The 16568-nt window shown below is 36.7% G+C and overlaps 2 protein-coding genes across 2 annotated transcripts; both read right to left on the bottom strand.

Annotated features, from left to right (window-relative positions):
* Window positions 1-972: 972 nt before the first annotated feature.
* On the bottom strand, window positions 973-4181 carry LOC116729646 (snake venom serine proteinase 11-like). The gene is given in 8 exon segments (XM_032578318.1): window positions 973-1013; window positions 1769-1883; window positions 1984-2068; window positions 2070-2089; window positions 2182-2385; window positions 2387-2444; window positions 2664-2898; window positions 4142-4181. Coding segments are annotated over 8 exon segments (798 nt in total).
* naa35 (N-alpha-acetyltransferase 35, NatC auxiliary subunit) lies at window positions 4080-16535 on the bottom strand. Its single transcript, XM_032578820.1, has 23 exons — window positions 16360-16535; window positions 15361-15496; window positions 14985-15018; window positions 14638-14752; window positions 14428-14502; window positions 12935-13102; window positions 11942-12008; window positions 11814-11857; window positions 10396-10446; window positions 9968-10051; window positions 9030-9144; window positions 8610-8788; window positions 8319-8378; window positions 7289-7395; window positions 7064-7130; window positions 6792-6890; window positions 6491-6669; window positions 6252-6388; window positions 6082-6149; window positions 5862-6002; window positions 5662-5784; window positions 5242-5322; window positions 4080-5066 (listed from the first exon to the last, which is right to left on the bottom strand). The coding sequence occupies exons 1-23, from the start codon at window positions 16399-16401 to the stop codon at window positions 5007-5009; spliced, it is 2232 nt and encodes a 743-aa protein (XP_032434711.1). The 5' UTR covers window positions 16402-16535; the 3' UTR covers window positions 4080-5006.
* Window positions 16536-16568: the final 33 nt, after the last annotated feature.

The following is a 16568-nucleotide window of genomic DNA, read 5'->3' as shown; positions in this document are numbered from 1 at the left end:
CGCACTCCTGACATCCTTCCAGGATGAATGATGTTCTCACTGTTTTTTTAAAAAAAAAATTATTATTATTTGTACTTTTTGGTTTCTTTGAGACAAGCTACCATCTTATGGCTAAATATAAAACCAAGCTGTCAAATACCTGTAAATGGATAATGTGCATATTTTATGGGTGCAGTTGTGTTAAAAATTGACAGAAGAAATTTCTCTAAATGGTAAAGAGTGCTGTGACGGTAAGCATCATACAGCATCGTTTGAAGCTTCTCTTTATTTTCATTGTAGTGGCAGAGATGATTCTGCAAAACCATAATGACATAAAAGACTTCAAGCAGACCTAAAACTTTATCCAGATGTTTATGAAGACAGGACTCATTTTGTTTTAATGATAGAAGTTCAGTCTCTCAGTTGTGAAATATGGATTATTCTGTTTATGTGCTAATAAATCTACGGGAAGTACTGGAAATCTATTTTCTTCTTTAGAGACTATGGCATGTAATTGAACACATTTGAAGGCTTGACACTATTTGGACTAAATTTAGAGCATGTCCATGTTGCTAAAAATTAGAAGATTTTGACAATGTGTTGACATGCTTAATGGTTACCCGATACCAGCTGTGAGCTCAGTTATGTGCATACCTGTGTTGGGTTTCAGGGTGTGAAATACTTACCGGTTTGAGATCAGAATGATTGCTGTAGCACACTTTAGCCAGCAGAGGGCTCTGAAGTACAGGCAACATCTGAGATTCAGCAGGATTCTCAACAAGGCCTTATCTTTCTGCATTATTAATAGCACGTTTATTGGTTTGTTTGATGGAGGAGAAAATAAAAAAAGGTCTCTGATTCTGATCTAACCTGTGGTCGTACTGCATGGAGTGTTGCATGTTCTCCCTGTGGATGCTTATCTCTTTATCTTCCACAGTCCAAAAACATGGTTGCTCTGTGATGGAATGGCAACCAGTCTCTGTACCCAGCCTCTCACCCAGTGACTGCTGGAGACAGACACCAGCCTCTATGTCCTGCAAGGATAAAGAAGATCTCTGATAAAGTGACATAGACACTGGATGGAGGCTTAGTTATGTTTTTCATACTGATCAAAGCTTTAGTCTGACTAATAAAATACCAAAAACGCAGCATGCCTTCCAGGCGAGTTTCCCTGGTAACCAGCTAAACAGATTCTCTGAGGTGAACACTCTGCAGACTTGGGGTCTAAGTACCACAGGCGCAGATAGCTGGGTAAGTGTTAACCTTTCTGAGCAGGAGGTGTGTTGGGACCTCCCAATGAAAGGAGCTAGAGCGGAGGGGTGCAGAGCAGTGCCTCACACATTAACATGAATCTTAGTATAGCCTGTTTTATACTGTTACAGACTCTATGTTCATTCTTTTTTGACAGATGTAAAAAAATTAAAACAAAACTCATCTTCTAAACAGTGCAGTTTATACTCAAGATCAAAACTATCAATAAGTCATAAGGCTTATCCATTGAGACTTGTTGAGTTATTATTTACTGTAATTTAAAAAGGTTCATTGTACAGGGTGACTGTATTTCCTACTTTCTCACTGAATGTGGCAAGAGAGCAAGTTAATCAAATTTTTGAAAAATTTATGTTACTTACTGTTCTAATTAAATACTAATTATAACTACCTAAGTAAACTTTCCCAGTGTCCAGCCATATGTAGCTCCATCTTTATTTCTTTCTTTCTTTAAACACACAAACACATAATGCATGATGAGAGTGTTTATTTGACTTATTAATCATGAGCCCTGCTGTACTTATGAGTGCTCCTTCATGGTGCATTACAACATGCTGTGCACACTTATCCACAGGCTGGCTAACAATAATTCCAAGGAGTTTTCAGTTGTACTCCACAGCTGAACCTGCTTTGCCCTGAAACACGGAGATTACATGCCAGATTGTTTTACACGATGATCGGAGTAAGAAATAAAGAAATATATATAATTGCTACAATGTGAAAGAATGTGCTTACAAAGCAGGACTCCACTCCAGATTTGAAGGCACACATAACTGTAGCCTCATCACTGTTGTAAATGCTGCCAGGCTTATCATTCTCTCTGTGTGGTGGCACATCTCACCTCACAGGTTTAACTCCTGAGGATATCAAAGATCATAAATGAGACTTCACAAAAAAAAGCATCATCTTTTTCCTTTTTCTTTAAATTCCCACCTGCTTTCTCTGCTTCCATCCCCCAATCTCCACATTTGCATCCTCCTCTGGCCTACTGCAGTCTTTTTTGTCATAGCTGATTGTGAGTAGTTCAGGAGAGACATCCTCATGTGGTTTTATGAGCATAATATCTTGGGCTTTTTCCTCCTCATCTTTAAAAGTTAACTGCTGCTTAACAGGAATTGTTTGCTCTAGTTTTTTTCCCAATGAGTTTCAGGGTCATGTACCACTTGATGTTTAAGCCAAACTTTAATTTGACTTCCCTGCAAGGGAAGAGGACAAAGAACTTGATGTTATGAAATACTCTGAATTATATGAAAATACATTCTGACTGATTTTACTCATTTGTAAATCGCCGCGTTCACTTTAATGACTTTACAACTGGTTACATTTTCTTTTCAATACACAAGCAAAATTCCTCTTTCGTAGCTGAAGAAGATCTTGAATAATCTTGAATAAGTTAAAACCCAGTGACGTCTTACTGCTCTGCACAGTGAGAGGCTGTGACGACCCAGCGGGGGTTGAGCAGAGCGCCTCCACAGGACTTCCCGCCCTGAACAGATGTTATCTGGACATGGCAGCTCCTCTTGTTTTTGTAGGACTTGCTCCCTAGAACCCTCTTCTCAATGACTGCTGATGCAGAGCCTGAAACTAAGCAGAATAGCAGCACAAAAAATGATAAACCAAAACAGAACAGAGAAACTTTTTTTTTTTTTACTTAAGGCTGCTGGAACAAGATTAAAGTTCTTGGTGGCAAGAGCATTTTCTACTTCACAAGAACTAAAGTACAGAACTCCTAGGAAGCCTTCAAAAGTTTCCTAGAAAAGTGAGTCTAAGAGTTACTCGTGGGAGTTTACTTAGTTAAAGTGTCATCTGGACATGCCAAATTGTGATTAGGTGTTTTCTTTTGTGGGGTATATTGAAATGCTTGTGCTATTTCCATAACTGAGAATTTAGTTCTATTTTGACCCCAGTGTGGCAATCCTCACATCAACTTGACCATTTTCGCATCACTGAACGGATACAAAATGCTTTACATCAAATAGTCTTAGTAAATACATGATGAGGATTTTACTCAGTAAGGGGAAAACTATCTAAACAAACTTGGCCAATTGGGAAAAAGTAATGGACTCCTGATTAATTCATCAAATAACTGCTAAATAATTCAAATTAAACATCACTGACAACTGAGTTATCTTTAAGAGCAACAAATAATACCCAGAATTAGTGGAAATATTAGAAAAGTAAAGTTGTTAACATCTATCAGTATGGAAATAGTTACAAACCCTTTTTTAAGAGTTTGGGTTGCCAGTGAACCAAAGCTAAACCCATTATCCATAAATGAAAACATCATGCAGCGTAGCAGACCTTCCCAGGAGGGGCTGACCAACCAAAATTACGCCAACATGAGTCAACGACGAGACTAGAAAACAACCCAGAAACTCATCTAAAGCACTGCAGGCCCCACCTGCCTCAGTTATGGTCAATGTTAGTGAACTTAAGGCTTAAATCTAGTTCAGATACAGTAGTGTAATCTTAAACAAGTTATTCTCAAACTTGGAGCAGGAAAAACTCAGGTGTAGCTGACATTAATTATTAGGTTTAGGAGGCAATTATTTTCTTCCCAGCTGAGTTTGAGTAACTTTAATTTAATGATTTAAAAATTTCTATTTTTATTTACTCATGTTATCTTTGTCCGATATTTGTGTGATAATATGAAACGTGTGACAGAAAACAGTAAAGGTGTGATCACTTTTTCCTAGTAGTATATACATGAATGAGAAATATTAGATAAATTATATACACAGAGTGATCGATTTCTCTTGAGCTTACTGAATAAAGCATGCCTAACAGCTAAAGGAAACCAAAATTTGAAAAAAAGCAGAACATTACATAAGTCCACCAAAAAAGTCATTTTTAATACAGAAATGTCACATTATGGAGAGAACTGGAGACTAACTTGACAGTTGTTCAGTAAAGTCAACAGGAGGGTCAGCCATACACGATAGAAAAACTGCTAAGACAGAACTATCCAAAAATATCATTTGCAAAGTTGAGTGGAGGAAAAAAGTGCGCTAGAAATAGCTGAAGAAGCAACAGAGACAACTGCAGCATTGCTATTGCTCTAAAATGAATTATTTTCTGAGAAATCCATTCTTGTTTCTAGAATTTGACATAAATAAGCCATAATAATCTAAATTAACAGGCAAATATTTTTTTAAATATGTAACTGTGTGAAAGGAATCTATATACAACTTTCTCTTTTTGAGCTGAAGTCAATATTCAGGGTCAACATGGGGCCATAAGCAGCCACGAAATTACACTCTAGGTCAGCTCTGAGTCACTGTAAAAATATCTCCTTTTACAAAATAATTCCAGAAATGACACAAATGGAGCTAAATGATACTGTGAATGTTTTTATGTGCCGACTGAATAATTGTTGTCCTTAATACAATTTTGTAGCTAAGTTTTTCAGTGTAAAAACTCATGCTTTCGTTTGACTCAACACTACCACCAACATTAAAACAGAGAGATTTAATAAACTATAAAGATATGCACACATTATTACCACACAGTGTTCAGAAGATGCTTTTTAATTGGATAACAAAAAACAAAAACATAATGTTCCATCCTGGAACCTCCATCAATGTAAATGCTTCTGATTCAGGCCCAGATTAGCTTTCAGGTCTGGTTTCACCTCAGTAAAGTCAGAAATAGAAAACAAGACACAGCTCTATGTGATGTTACAGCTGGGTGATTTTATTATCGTTCCAACATGGACTGGGTCAGGGCGTTTGTGCACTTCTGGTGCCGGACTGTGGGATTCAAATTATCTTGACAATAGGGAAATATTTGTGAGCGGAGAAGTCAAACTCTGGCAGCACCTGTAGATACAGGAATATAAAATTCATCACACTCCAATAAAGTAGAGCTGATGCATAACAACAGCTAAAAAAGCACTTGACAGAAAACAGACTGCTTTCTTTTTAAAAACATAAACTAGTCTACATTTTGAAAAAAAAGCTCTAAGATATTTTCACTGTAAATAAATTGTGTTACCTTGGTTTCCTTCTTGTGGCCCCCGGCTAGAAGCTTCATCACTACTATGTTGGGCTTGGCCACCTTCAGTATGCGGTTTACCTGCCATCAATAATTTATTTGTTATTGATAGCCATAAATAATGGAGAGGAAATAAATGTGTTGTCATTCCAACATGATAATAATTGCACTAATAATCCCAATAGGGATTGAATATCCCTATTGGCAATAGGGATATTGCCAATATCTAATGTTTGATCAAAAACATTTTAAACCACCAGATGTTTTTATTTAAAATAATGCTGATCCTTCTAGGCATCAAATTTCATTACTGTAGGAATTTAATTATTTACTGATACTTGAATATTTATCTACTTTAGAGCTTGCAAAAGTTAAAAAATGTTCCACCATAACAGATTAACAACAGATTGACTTCCTGACCTCAGCGTCTGGGTTGGGCACACTTTCTAGGATGAGCTTGGCCTGCTGGAAGTGTTTGCTGGCAGCCAGGTAGAGGTCTGCAGAACCTGGGGGAGGATTGTACTTCTTCAGATCCGACATTTCCTGGAGAGGGGAAGAAAAGCAAAATAAGTTTGAGATAGGATAGGAGGTCTGCCGAATAGGTCACACACTGACTTTACCTTAAACTGGATGTAGTGCACAGGCGGGGGAGTAACTACACTGTTGAAGGGAGCAAAGCGATGCTCGTAGCGGACTTGTTCGCTGTCCAGCTCAAACTGGGGCTTTCGCACCTTTCCGTCCATATCCAAAGCTACCATGGTCTGACAGAAGAGAAGCAGGAAGGACATTGTCAACTTGTCCTTTAGAAGGGTGTCAAAAACATAATTTATTGTTTCCTACCTTGTACATGCCAGCACACATATTCTGGTACGCTTGACTCATGGTGATCTCTTTGCCAAGAGGGCGAACTAAAGCAAAATAAAGCGGTTTCAGTGCTATGGAGCATCATGTCCCTTCCACATGGAAACGTAACATTTCGAATCATGCTTAGGTTAGACTTAAAACTGCACCTTTCTTCTTCTTCTTGGTCTTTTTGCTGCTCCGTCCTTTCAGCTGTTCCTCCAGAATCCGCTCTTCTGCCATCTGAGAGGAGTCAGCTCTGCTTAGTGTCGACATCAGCCATGCATAGAGGAACTCTGACAAGTACCTACAACCACAAAACAAACAAAAACAGTTGATTAGTTTATATTTGCTTTTTTTTTTTTTTTTTTAGATAAAGCCAAATTAAAAATAATACATGAGCACCAACCAGTAGATGTAATAGTATTCATGCATGCTGTAAAGCTCCAGTTCAAAACCACTCAAGAGATACTGGATCATGATCCTCAGGTTATGATAGAGGATCCAGGTGCCCAGACAGGCCAAATGTTGCCGTTGAGGCTCCAATTTCATCAGTAAGCTGTGCAGTGCTGCATCCACCTTCTCAGCCTGAAGAGCACAAAAAAACAAACATCTTATATAGCATCTAAACTCCCCAAGCTAGTCTAGTTTGTGATACACACAACAAAACACTGGTATTTTGTTTAACCTTTAAAATGACTGAATCTCACCTCATCCTGTAGCGTAGCAAACTCTTCAAGAATATGGCCCAGTTTGTCTCTCTGCCGAGCTCGGTTGTGTCCGTGGATCTGGATGAGGTTGCAGAAAGGCTGCACAGGAAAACAGCAGGTTTCAGTGGAAGTGTTATGAAACCATAGCAGTTGATATGTAATAATCATATCTCACGAGGCACAGCTCCCTGTAACCGAACTAATGACCTAAGCAAATGTGCTAAAATCCTAGGAAGTACATCAATGCACAAATTTGAATGTCTAGAATATACCCTGGAGCAGTGAGTAACAAAGGAGTCGATGTAGTCCTTGGCCTGGTGGTTGTTGAAGAGACAACATCTGGACACAAAAATCACATTATTTACTAAAGACAACACTAATCCTAACCTTAAATGCAGCTAAACTGCTGACAGAAACAAAGACTGTACACATTACTCATAATCTATTGATTATAATATTGTAATAATCATAATACCCTACATTTAACAAAAACTTACTTGTAGGAGAGGACTGGTGGGCTAACAAAGTATCTCAGGGCATCTTTAATCATATCCTGCATCAGGTGAGTGCCGAACACTTTCTTATTGTCTATCAGGAACGTCGTCTGAAAAGAAGAGACTTACATGCACTTCAAAAAAAAAACAACCCAACACATTTACATTTTTTCTCACTGTCTTCACATTAAATCAGATTAAACATTTCCTGTTTCAGGTCACTTAGGATTATCAATATTATTTGTGTTTGCCAAATGCCAAAGCATTATGGAAAAAAAAACCCAATGTGTTTTGTGACTTTCTTTAAAGTCACAAAACAGAAGTTTTCCTACATCAAGATTATTATGTCTTAATCATTCAGAAAAGCCCAGACAAAGAAGTCAGCTGTGTGAGCTTTAAATATGTTAAAGCTCACATATTTTAACAAATTCAGCAACCACTGAATTTGGATTCAGTGGTTGCTGCAAGAGGGAGTGGTGCTCTAGTTTTAAAGTGGCCCTAGTACAGTACCATGAGGAACCCCACGACTAATGAATTTTAGAAAGAATTTGTAATAATCTGCGTAAAAATGTTGCAATCAAATAGCAACATTTTTATGTAGCAACTAAATCCACCTAATGACACAACTGGGAATTTCCATGATGTAAACCTCAGAAAGATTATTAGTGTCATTCATAATGCTGTGTCTCCTCCCAATAAAAATAAAAAGCTATTTTCTTGTGGTCATTTTATCACTAATGAAGATCAATACTCATCTGTCTTATGATGAGTACAGAATGCACTTGTCTTTCCCAATTTGAGGAGTGGGTAAAAGACACGGTTCTCAAATTCCTTGATACTTATGCCAACTTGAAAAGGAAATAATTGCTTGCAGTCAAAGGACTGAAAAAAAACTGTTCTTGTTCAAAAAGTACATAATAAATTACAAAATGAGATCCAATAAGTTCAGTTTTAAGGAATTTTGTTAAATCATTTTTAGGTATTTTTTCAACACTAGCTGTGAGGACAATAGAGGAGACTCATATTTTCATACCTGGAGAAGAGATCTGGAGAGCACACAGGGTGACTGCTCACTGAATTCACAAAAGAAGTCCTGAAAAAACAAGAGTCAGAGATCCTTCATCCACCAAACATCCTGGAAACCATATTTACAGGACGGTTTCCAGAGAAGCCAAGAATATGTAACTAATAATCATTTGAAGCATTTGAAATATAGTGACAAAAAAAACAATCTTTTTCTGTGTTTTTTTTACTGGAAGAAAGATATAAACAAAATGGAAAAGAGCATTTTGTGTTCTGAAGTAGCTTATTGTACTGTGTTTACCAGAATGCCGTGTAGGTTTGTGGTGTTGACCACATCACAAACCGTCTTGACGCGTTCTATGAGCTTGCTGAAGTAAGCCACCATGTCCTCCCTCTTGATGATCTTGGCGTAGCGAGGAAAGGTAGGTGGCAGCAGTCGTTGGTTCACTAGAGGCTCAAAGCCCATCATAATGGGGTGGTCTGCCATTTTCACACACAAACAAGTAAATCAGATTTTTTAAACTAAACACTGAAAAAAGCGTGTAAAGGTCAAATCTAGTAGACTGGAGCAAGACAAAAACAATGTTGGCTAAATAAAAAAAATCTAGAACACAAAAATGCAAATAATTTGTACATTACTTCATGCACAGTTTACTTAAAGCTTGTAAATAATTTCAATGTCAAAGCTTATGTTTGACTTGGTGGTTTCAAAGTGTGTTACCTCCTTTTGTGGTGTCATTTTGGGATTGGATGCCATACTGGATGCTGGAATGAATGGGTGGCAGCAGGTCAGCTGCCTGAGCTACAAGCTTCTGGGCCTCACTCACTGAGCTGGTCTGGTGAATACACAATTACAATCATTTTTTCTTTCATTCACATCTGGTTGTGCATCTTGATGTTTTCAACCTAAAAAAAAAAGGCTTATTTATTTATTTGCAGGGCTCCTTCCCTCCTTTCCTTTCCAAAGTTTATACTTATTCAGATTCTGTTTAGTTATTAGACTTTTCCATTGGTTTTTATAACAATCTGATCAGGTTTACGAATTGCACAAAGCAGTTGTCAATGACCTGTTGTACTACCAGGGTGTTTCATTACTTTTTTCAGCATTTGCAATAACTTGGATCAAGTCTAATTCAAAACCAGTAGTCTTCTCAAATCATAATGTCCATCTTTATGATTAATGAATATGCATCCTTGCAGTTTCAGACCCAAACTCTAGACCAAATAATAACACAGCAGTTTTGAAGGTCGCTATTTGGAATCTAAACAAGACCCAAAACAAGACAAAGTTTAAAAACCTTTAAAAAAAAATTCTCCAGAGGTCAAAAAGCAGTGAAGTTACTCTTTAAAAACAACCTGCAATGTGGCAAGTTAATGTTTAAAGATATTTGTAAAAGCCTTAATTGTTATACATTTAGATTTTTATCCTTTATAGGAATACATCTGAATGTTTTTTACATACCTATTGATATCTTCAAAATGATGAAAGTAGTTTAATATTTTTCAGACTTTTCGAGTCTGTATTGGAACCCTGTCAGGCATTTTTGTTAAGACACTGACATATACAGTATGTGCATATATTTAATGTTCCAGTCTCCGTGTTTCTGAATTGTATATGGCCGTTTTCCTGATATGCACGTTTCTTTGTTTGCACCTTACCTCTTTCTTGGTAAAGGCAATCAGAGCAGTCAGCAGCAGGCGTGTAAACTTGATTCTGTTGAAAAGTGCCAGACACTGCTGGTGCTTCAAAAAAAGATATAAAAACACACAAGATGTCAGTGTTTTCCTGGCATGCATTTCTTATTTTAAATTAACAATGAAAAAGTTCATGCTCAGAACAATTTCATTTCCCATATTTATTACAACAAAGCTACTGGAAATTTCAAAATAGTTTTACAGCTCATTTGAATTTCACACGACCACAGATGAGATGGCAAACAATAGGAGAGATATATGCAAAAGTGTAAAGTTATTAACAATGGGGCAATCTGATTTACTGCATGCAATCCTACACCCATCATAAGGTAGCACAACTAAATGTGCTAAAAGAAAATCTATACTAAATATATATAACACAGTAAACTCACTTCCAGCTCAACTTCTGGGTTTCTCTGCTCGCCTTGCCGGCTGCGTGTGCTCTGTGAGGAGAAGCAAAGTATATCAGGACATAGAAAGTGGGGGGCATTGGGCTTAGTTGATTCAAAGCATGAGCTGAACCACCCCTTGTTTCTAGGAAATGGTAAAAAAAAAAAAAAACATTAATCATGTGACCAAATAATTAGAAGGAAGGCATCATTTAACAAAGTTTTTGAAAGTAAGAACCTTATGGGTAAAGCGGTTCGTCTTCTGGTTCTTAAAAACTGTTTTTCAGTTTTGAAAGTGAATTTACTCTATCATAAGTTTTATAAGAATTGCATGATAGGTATTTTCTCAACCTATATGAAAAGAACCACAGACAACGTTACTTAGTTTTCAACCAAATTCTTGCAAGAAATGAGAAGGCACAGAGGATCAGCTCCTACAAGCCGATCTCCTTGCGTTCTGCCATTCTGCTGCAAAACTTGTCATTTTATTAACAGGGAAAGGAAGTGAATGGAATGTGGGAGAGTGATCTTAACAAAAAAGGGGGGCTACCCTGACAACAAGGAAGGAAAAACAGAAACTAAATTCTACACACAGACAATTAGAGGCAACTAAGGACTATCTCAGGAAGTTCTCCTAAAGAAGCACCTCCAAAAACATGCTTGAGGTCAAGGAAAGGTTAGTTTTGTCTTGCACACAGTTTAACAAGTTCTTCCTCTCTGGAGTGAGAACACTAAACCTTAAAATATAAAACAACTAGTAATATAAAACTACTAATGTAAGAAAGATAACAAAACATAATAAATCTAACATTGCATTTAAGAAATATTTTAAAATTAGTTTCATATATCAATTGTAATATGTATGAGCTACAACATGAGGTCATAAACTGAAGATAAAAGCGTAGCAAATAAAGTCGAAATGGGGCAAGTTGAGCCATTTAACGATACGCTGCCTCAACTTACCCCATACGCTTAACGCAGTTATTTTGGCTGTAGCCTACATATCTTCAATATTAAATCAAAATTGTGCATTTATATGATTGCAGAGTGGACATTATGCCTTGTGCATGTAAACAAAAAACAATTAGGGGAGCCACCGCCGACGTTCTTCAAAGAGCCACCAGTGAAGTTGGAGAAGGGAAGTCTACTGGATCAGCAGTAAAGCTTACGAAATAGATAGAGTGACACTGAAAACATACACTGACAAAAAAGAAAATGCACGTTTGAAAATGATAGGCTAAAAGGATTTCCTCAGATGTCAAGGAGTTTCAAATTTCCAAACATATTAAGAAAGAAGCTAACATTTCCAAATGTTAATGTCTGGTTCCCAAGGCCACTTAAAAACATTCTGATGGTTTTTTTTTACTTGATGTAGTGATCCTAAATACAAAAATTGGCTGCAGTAACAGAGAATAAAATACCTTGACTTTCCTCTGTAACTCGTCTTCCACGTCTTTGAGCATGCCTACAAAAGATCAGCATGAGAGAAAGAAACGTCTTATTTATCTGAACACACTGCATATGTTTACAACATACAACAAATAAGCACCTGTCACCCGCAGGTCTGTGACGTTATTGGCCATCTTGAACCCATAAGTCATTGCCTGGAAATCCTCCTATAGAAAACATGAGTTAAAAATCACTATTTAGACATTGGCATTAAAATGTTTCACATCCTCTCTCTTCTTAAACGGCATAACATATTGGTAAATTAACAAATTTGTCAATGTAATCCAATTCGGATCTTAGTTTTGTTCTTTGGTGGCTAAACATTTTCAAGGAAAACAAATCCAGGCTTTTCCAGAATTTCAATTCCTGAGTTCTGTCACTTTAAAATGTGAAACAGCAGTTCGTTATAAAGTCAATGAAATTTTGCCTGATTTTTGATAATTACTAGGCATTGCCTTGGGCAAAGATATATATAATGGGCAGATTTACATATGGAAACCTGAAAAAAAAAGAAGCAAGAAACTGGGTAGGTGGATGGATGGAACTAAGGAAAGAAGGGCAAAAGAGGAGGGAGATCAGGAAGGAAGGACCACACAAGAAAAACTTAAGAAGGAAGAAAAGATGGAAACAAGGGAAGAAAAGAAGAAGACAAGGGAGGTAAAAATAGAATAAAGAAATGAAAAAAAATGAATGAGCAAAAGACAATATTTATTCAATGGGAATGAAAATATTAATATTTTTCTACACTCGTATTTTCTTCTGTATTAGTAAATACCTGGAACATGCAGTAATCAAATTCCATACTAAATTTCCTGCGTAGGAATCTTGAAATTTATCAAGGGACTATTTTTCTCGGAGGTAATGGCCTGAACACATTCAGTTATTTACACACATTCACACCTGGAAGCTGCCAAGTACAGTCGTAGCCAAGCCTACTCTTTAATGAGGCGCTCCAGTGGAGCTGTAATGCACCTCAGCGGTGTTAATGAGTGACTTAGAACACATACCTCAAGGATTTTCTAACTAGACTTCATACCTTCAGCCTTCTCTATCATTTATCCCCACAATGAGCAGAAGAGGTTAAACAGCTCACCTCTTCAAACACAGCTGCCTTGTTGACTTTTTCTCGCGCGATGTCACACACTTTTAGTAAACCCAGGGCAAAGGCCTTGAGTGCTGGCTCCTCAATGAGGTCGGGGTTATGTACGTACAGGCAGGTGAAGACGGTCTGTGCCAACGAGTGACCCTCCAGCCATGTTATCTTGGTAAACACATGTAAAAACACACAATGTATGAACACTGGATTTTATGTTTTTAAAGTTTTTATACAGTAGAGACCAAAAGTTTGGACACACCTTCTAATTCAATGGGTTTTCTTTATTTTCATGACTATTTATAAGGCAAGAAATCCCACTTATTAACCTGACAGGGCACACCTATGAAGTGAAAACCATTTCAGGTGACTACCTCTTGAAGCTCATCAAGAAAATGCAGAGTGTGTGCAAAGCAGTAATCACAGCAAAAAGATGCTACTTTGAAGAAACTAGAATATAAGGGGTATTTTCAGTTGTTTTACACTTTTTTGTTTAGTGCATATTTCCACATGTGTTATTCATAGTTTTGATGCCTTCAGTGTGAATCTACAATGTCAATAGTCATGAAAATAAAGGAAACTCATTGAATTAAAAGGTGTGTCCAAACTTTTGGTCTGTACTGTATGTACAAAAACTTTGTATATATTCTCATTAGAATAAATGTCATGTTAATTTGGGGATTTTAAGTTGTTTGAATGCTTCTTCATTATACTAGATTGATATTAAAACAAGTAACTTTAAAGAATTTGAAAACAAGGATTAGTTTAACAGGTTTCACTGTGGCCAAATAGCTCGATCTTTGTCTCCTCTGGCCATAAAACGTTTTCCCAAAGGACTCTCACAAGACAAGGATTTCAAATACATCAAAAATAGTTATGGATTGGACAAAGGAGGCCAACATAAAGCTTCAAGGATGCTCAGCTAAAACAAACTCCACCAATACTGAAGAAAAGTGGTCAAATATCCAGGTGGAATTGTGCCAGACACTTGCTGATGGAAACAAAACCATGTGACAGATTGCTAAAGATAATATTAACCAAACATTCTTTCGGGGCTGATGTATATATTTGGGATTGAAAGTACAATTTCAAAACTTGTGCTCCTGACAAAAACACTATCATTATCTGATATATTATTAATCCACTTATAAAAATTAATCATCAAAAAGCCTCAAATTGATATGACACTCAAGCATGGATGTATGCAAACTTCAAACCAGCAAAACTAAGAATTTTGTGGAACAATTGTCTTGATAAGGTTTTATTAGTTCAGATTCTTCAATCCTTCAGTAAGTAGATAAATGCATATAGTTGATGTAACCAACTTTTAATATACATTTTTCTATATCCAGTGAAGTATCAGAAACTTCTGGACCACAGCATCTTCTTGGCCAATCACTGCTATAATTTAAGAGAAATCTAATAATATTGAATGTCCACTTAAGCTTCAGAAACTATAACTAGGTAATTTACCAAAAATAAAAAACCCTCACCAGACAGCAGAAACAAGTGTCAATGATCCCAATGAGCTCAGGAAGACTGAGCTCTTTCACCTTGATGGCACCCTCCTGGAATTGATGTCAAATAGTAAATCAAGTTACACAAAGATAGCTGGCTTATTAGATGTCTATATAACAGAGCAGATAAAGTAAATGTGTAAATTGCGTGGTAGAAATTTTGCCTTTGTGTTTGTACTGCTGTACCTTAATTGCTTGTTCAAAATTAAGCACTTTCCTGTTGACCTGGTTTCCGATCATTCCTGCATCCATCTTAGGATCCATCATTTCGATAGCAGACATGGCCTCAAACAAGCCAAACCTGCACCATAAGAGAAAACTCACTCTTTTCTCTTCTGAAGAATGATATGAAAATTATTTTGTTTTCATTAAACAACTAAACTACAAACAACATAAAACTGAAAAGTGTTCAGGAATATTAACCAACAACAAATCCTCTTTTCAATGAGCTAAACTTTAATTCTGATTAGTTTTTTTTTGTTGAGAAGCTGTACTTAATCAAGTAGTAATGAATGCAATTTTGTCATGCTTACAGTTTATCGTGAAGCAGTTCTCCGAGGTTCAACTCTGCAAAAACAAGATAAGAACAAGTTAGTAAAAATAATCAATCAATCAATCAAATTTTATTTGTATAGCACATTTCAGCAGCAAGGCATTTCAAAGTGCTCTACATCATATCAAACACAGAAACACAATGCAACATAGAATCAACAATCAAAACACGACATTAAGTCAGGTTCCATCAATAAATTTGTAATTGATTACGTTTCAAATACAGTCCTAAACAGGTGGGTTTTTAGTCGAGTTTGCATCCATTAAAAGGTTTACCTTTCTATGGATGCAAGAAATAATGATCCCTTCTGCATCTGCTGAATTTCCAAACAGTGAAATATCAATAAAATATTTTACCTTTGCAGGCACCCTTGAACTCATGAGTGATATCAACCCAATTGGCGTTGTTCGTCATCTTTTCTGGTATGCCCAGCACCCAGCCAGTATCATCATCTTCAACTGCTGACTTCATCACCATGGTAACCAATAATAACTTAAAGTGAAAAGAGAAGATTATGCCAAGGATTTGACAATGTAACACTGTGACATTATCAGAGCTCAAAAACAGTTGACTCAATAATCAGTTTCCCCCACGACTTTTTTGAAGTAATATTTGAGTTTGATGGACTTTGACTACAGCGACGTGCAGTCCACCTCCAAAACAGACTGCAAGAGATTTTTGACATACTTTTAAAAAGTGCATCCAAGTACATGTTAGTAGTTGATGAAATTATAGACCAAGTAAATTTAAGTGGAATTACCCAGTTTTGATTGATTTAGTAAACTGGTTTAAAAAAAGAGATACGATTAGCGTCATTAGTATAGTAACCGGTTCAAAGACCGATTCACTGGCACGTTAAATTGACTAAGGAGTGGACTCTTTAAATATTAGCACACTTAGATCAATAAGTGGTTATAATAAAATACTATGGCCACGATACGTAATGCGAATGTGTTGTATGGGCTTATTTAAATCGATTTCACGTTATGTTCAGGAGGACATTGAAGATGATTTGAGAAACTCTAAGCATAGTATGTAAGGCACATACATGGCCCTAACTGCGTATTTGGGCTTTCTGCTAGTGGTATCAGAAATATCAGAAATGACCTGGTGACATTTTACCAAGAACGTACAAACACAAAGATGAAGCCATCGCGACAGTATGATGGTAAAGACGCGTGATGATGTTAGCTAGCTTTCGACAGCTTCAGACACCGTGTGCAAACTAATGCTAGTAACGATTTATTTACAGCAAATAAAACATAATTATGAATATTTTACATGTAGTTTCACTATCTCCAATATAACAAACACGAAATCTGTGAATCGTGAAATTGCTATAAACCAGCACTAACCTTGTTTTTTAATTCCTTCGAACGCTGTAAAGTCTGGAACATAAATTTTACGTCATAGGCTGCAGTCAACCTGGGATTTGTAGTCCAAATAGGTACGAGGCACGCTCCTATACGCAATATTGCGCGGAATTGACAAAATTAAAATGTAAAAACTGAAGATAACTTCGAAGTTGTATTATAAGACGTGGTTTACATTCGGTTTTATTTTA

This window comes from Xiphophorus hellerii, chromosome 12 (assembly GCF_003331165.1).
Source record: "Xiphophorus hellerii strain 12219 chromosome 12, Xiphophorus_hellerii-4.1, whole genome shotgun sequence".
NCBI lineage: Eukaryota > Metazoa > Chordata > Actinopteri > Cyprinodontiformes > Poeciliidae > Xiphophorus > Xiphophorus hellerii.
Note: the sequence above shows the minus strand (reverse complement) of the source record. Positions and strands in the feature narration are given on the sequence as shown.

Excerpts from the sequence above, each read along its gene's own strand:
- naa35 (XM_032578820.1), bottom strand. The coding sequence starts at position 16,401 with ATGTTCCAGACTTTACAGCGTTCGAAGGAATTAAAAAACAAG. Across the intron at positions 11,858-11,941 it reads CACAGACCTGCGGGTGACAG|GCATGCTCAAAGACGTGGAA; the intron begins GTGCTTATTTGT and ends GATCTTTTGTAG. Across the intron at positions 5,323-5,661 it reads TGCCCAACCCAGACGCTGAG|GTAAACCGCATACTGAAGGT; the intron begins GTCAGGAAGTCA and ends TATTGATGGCAG.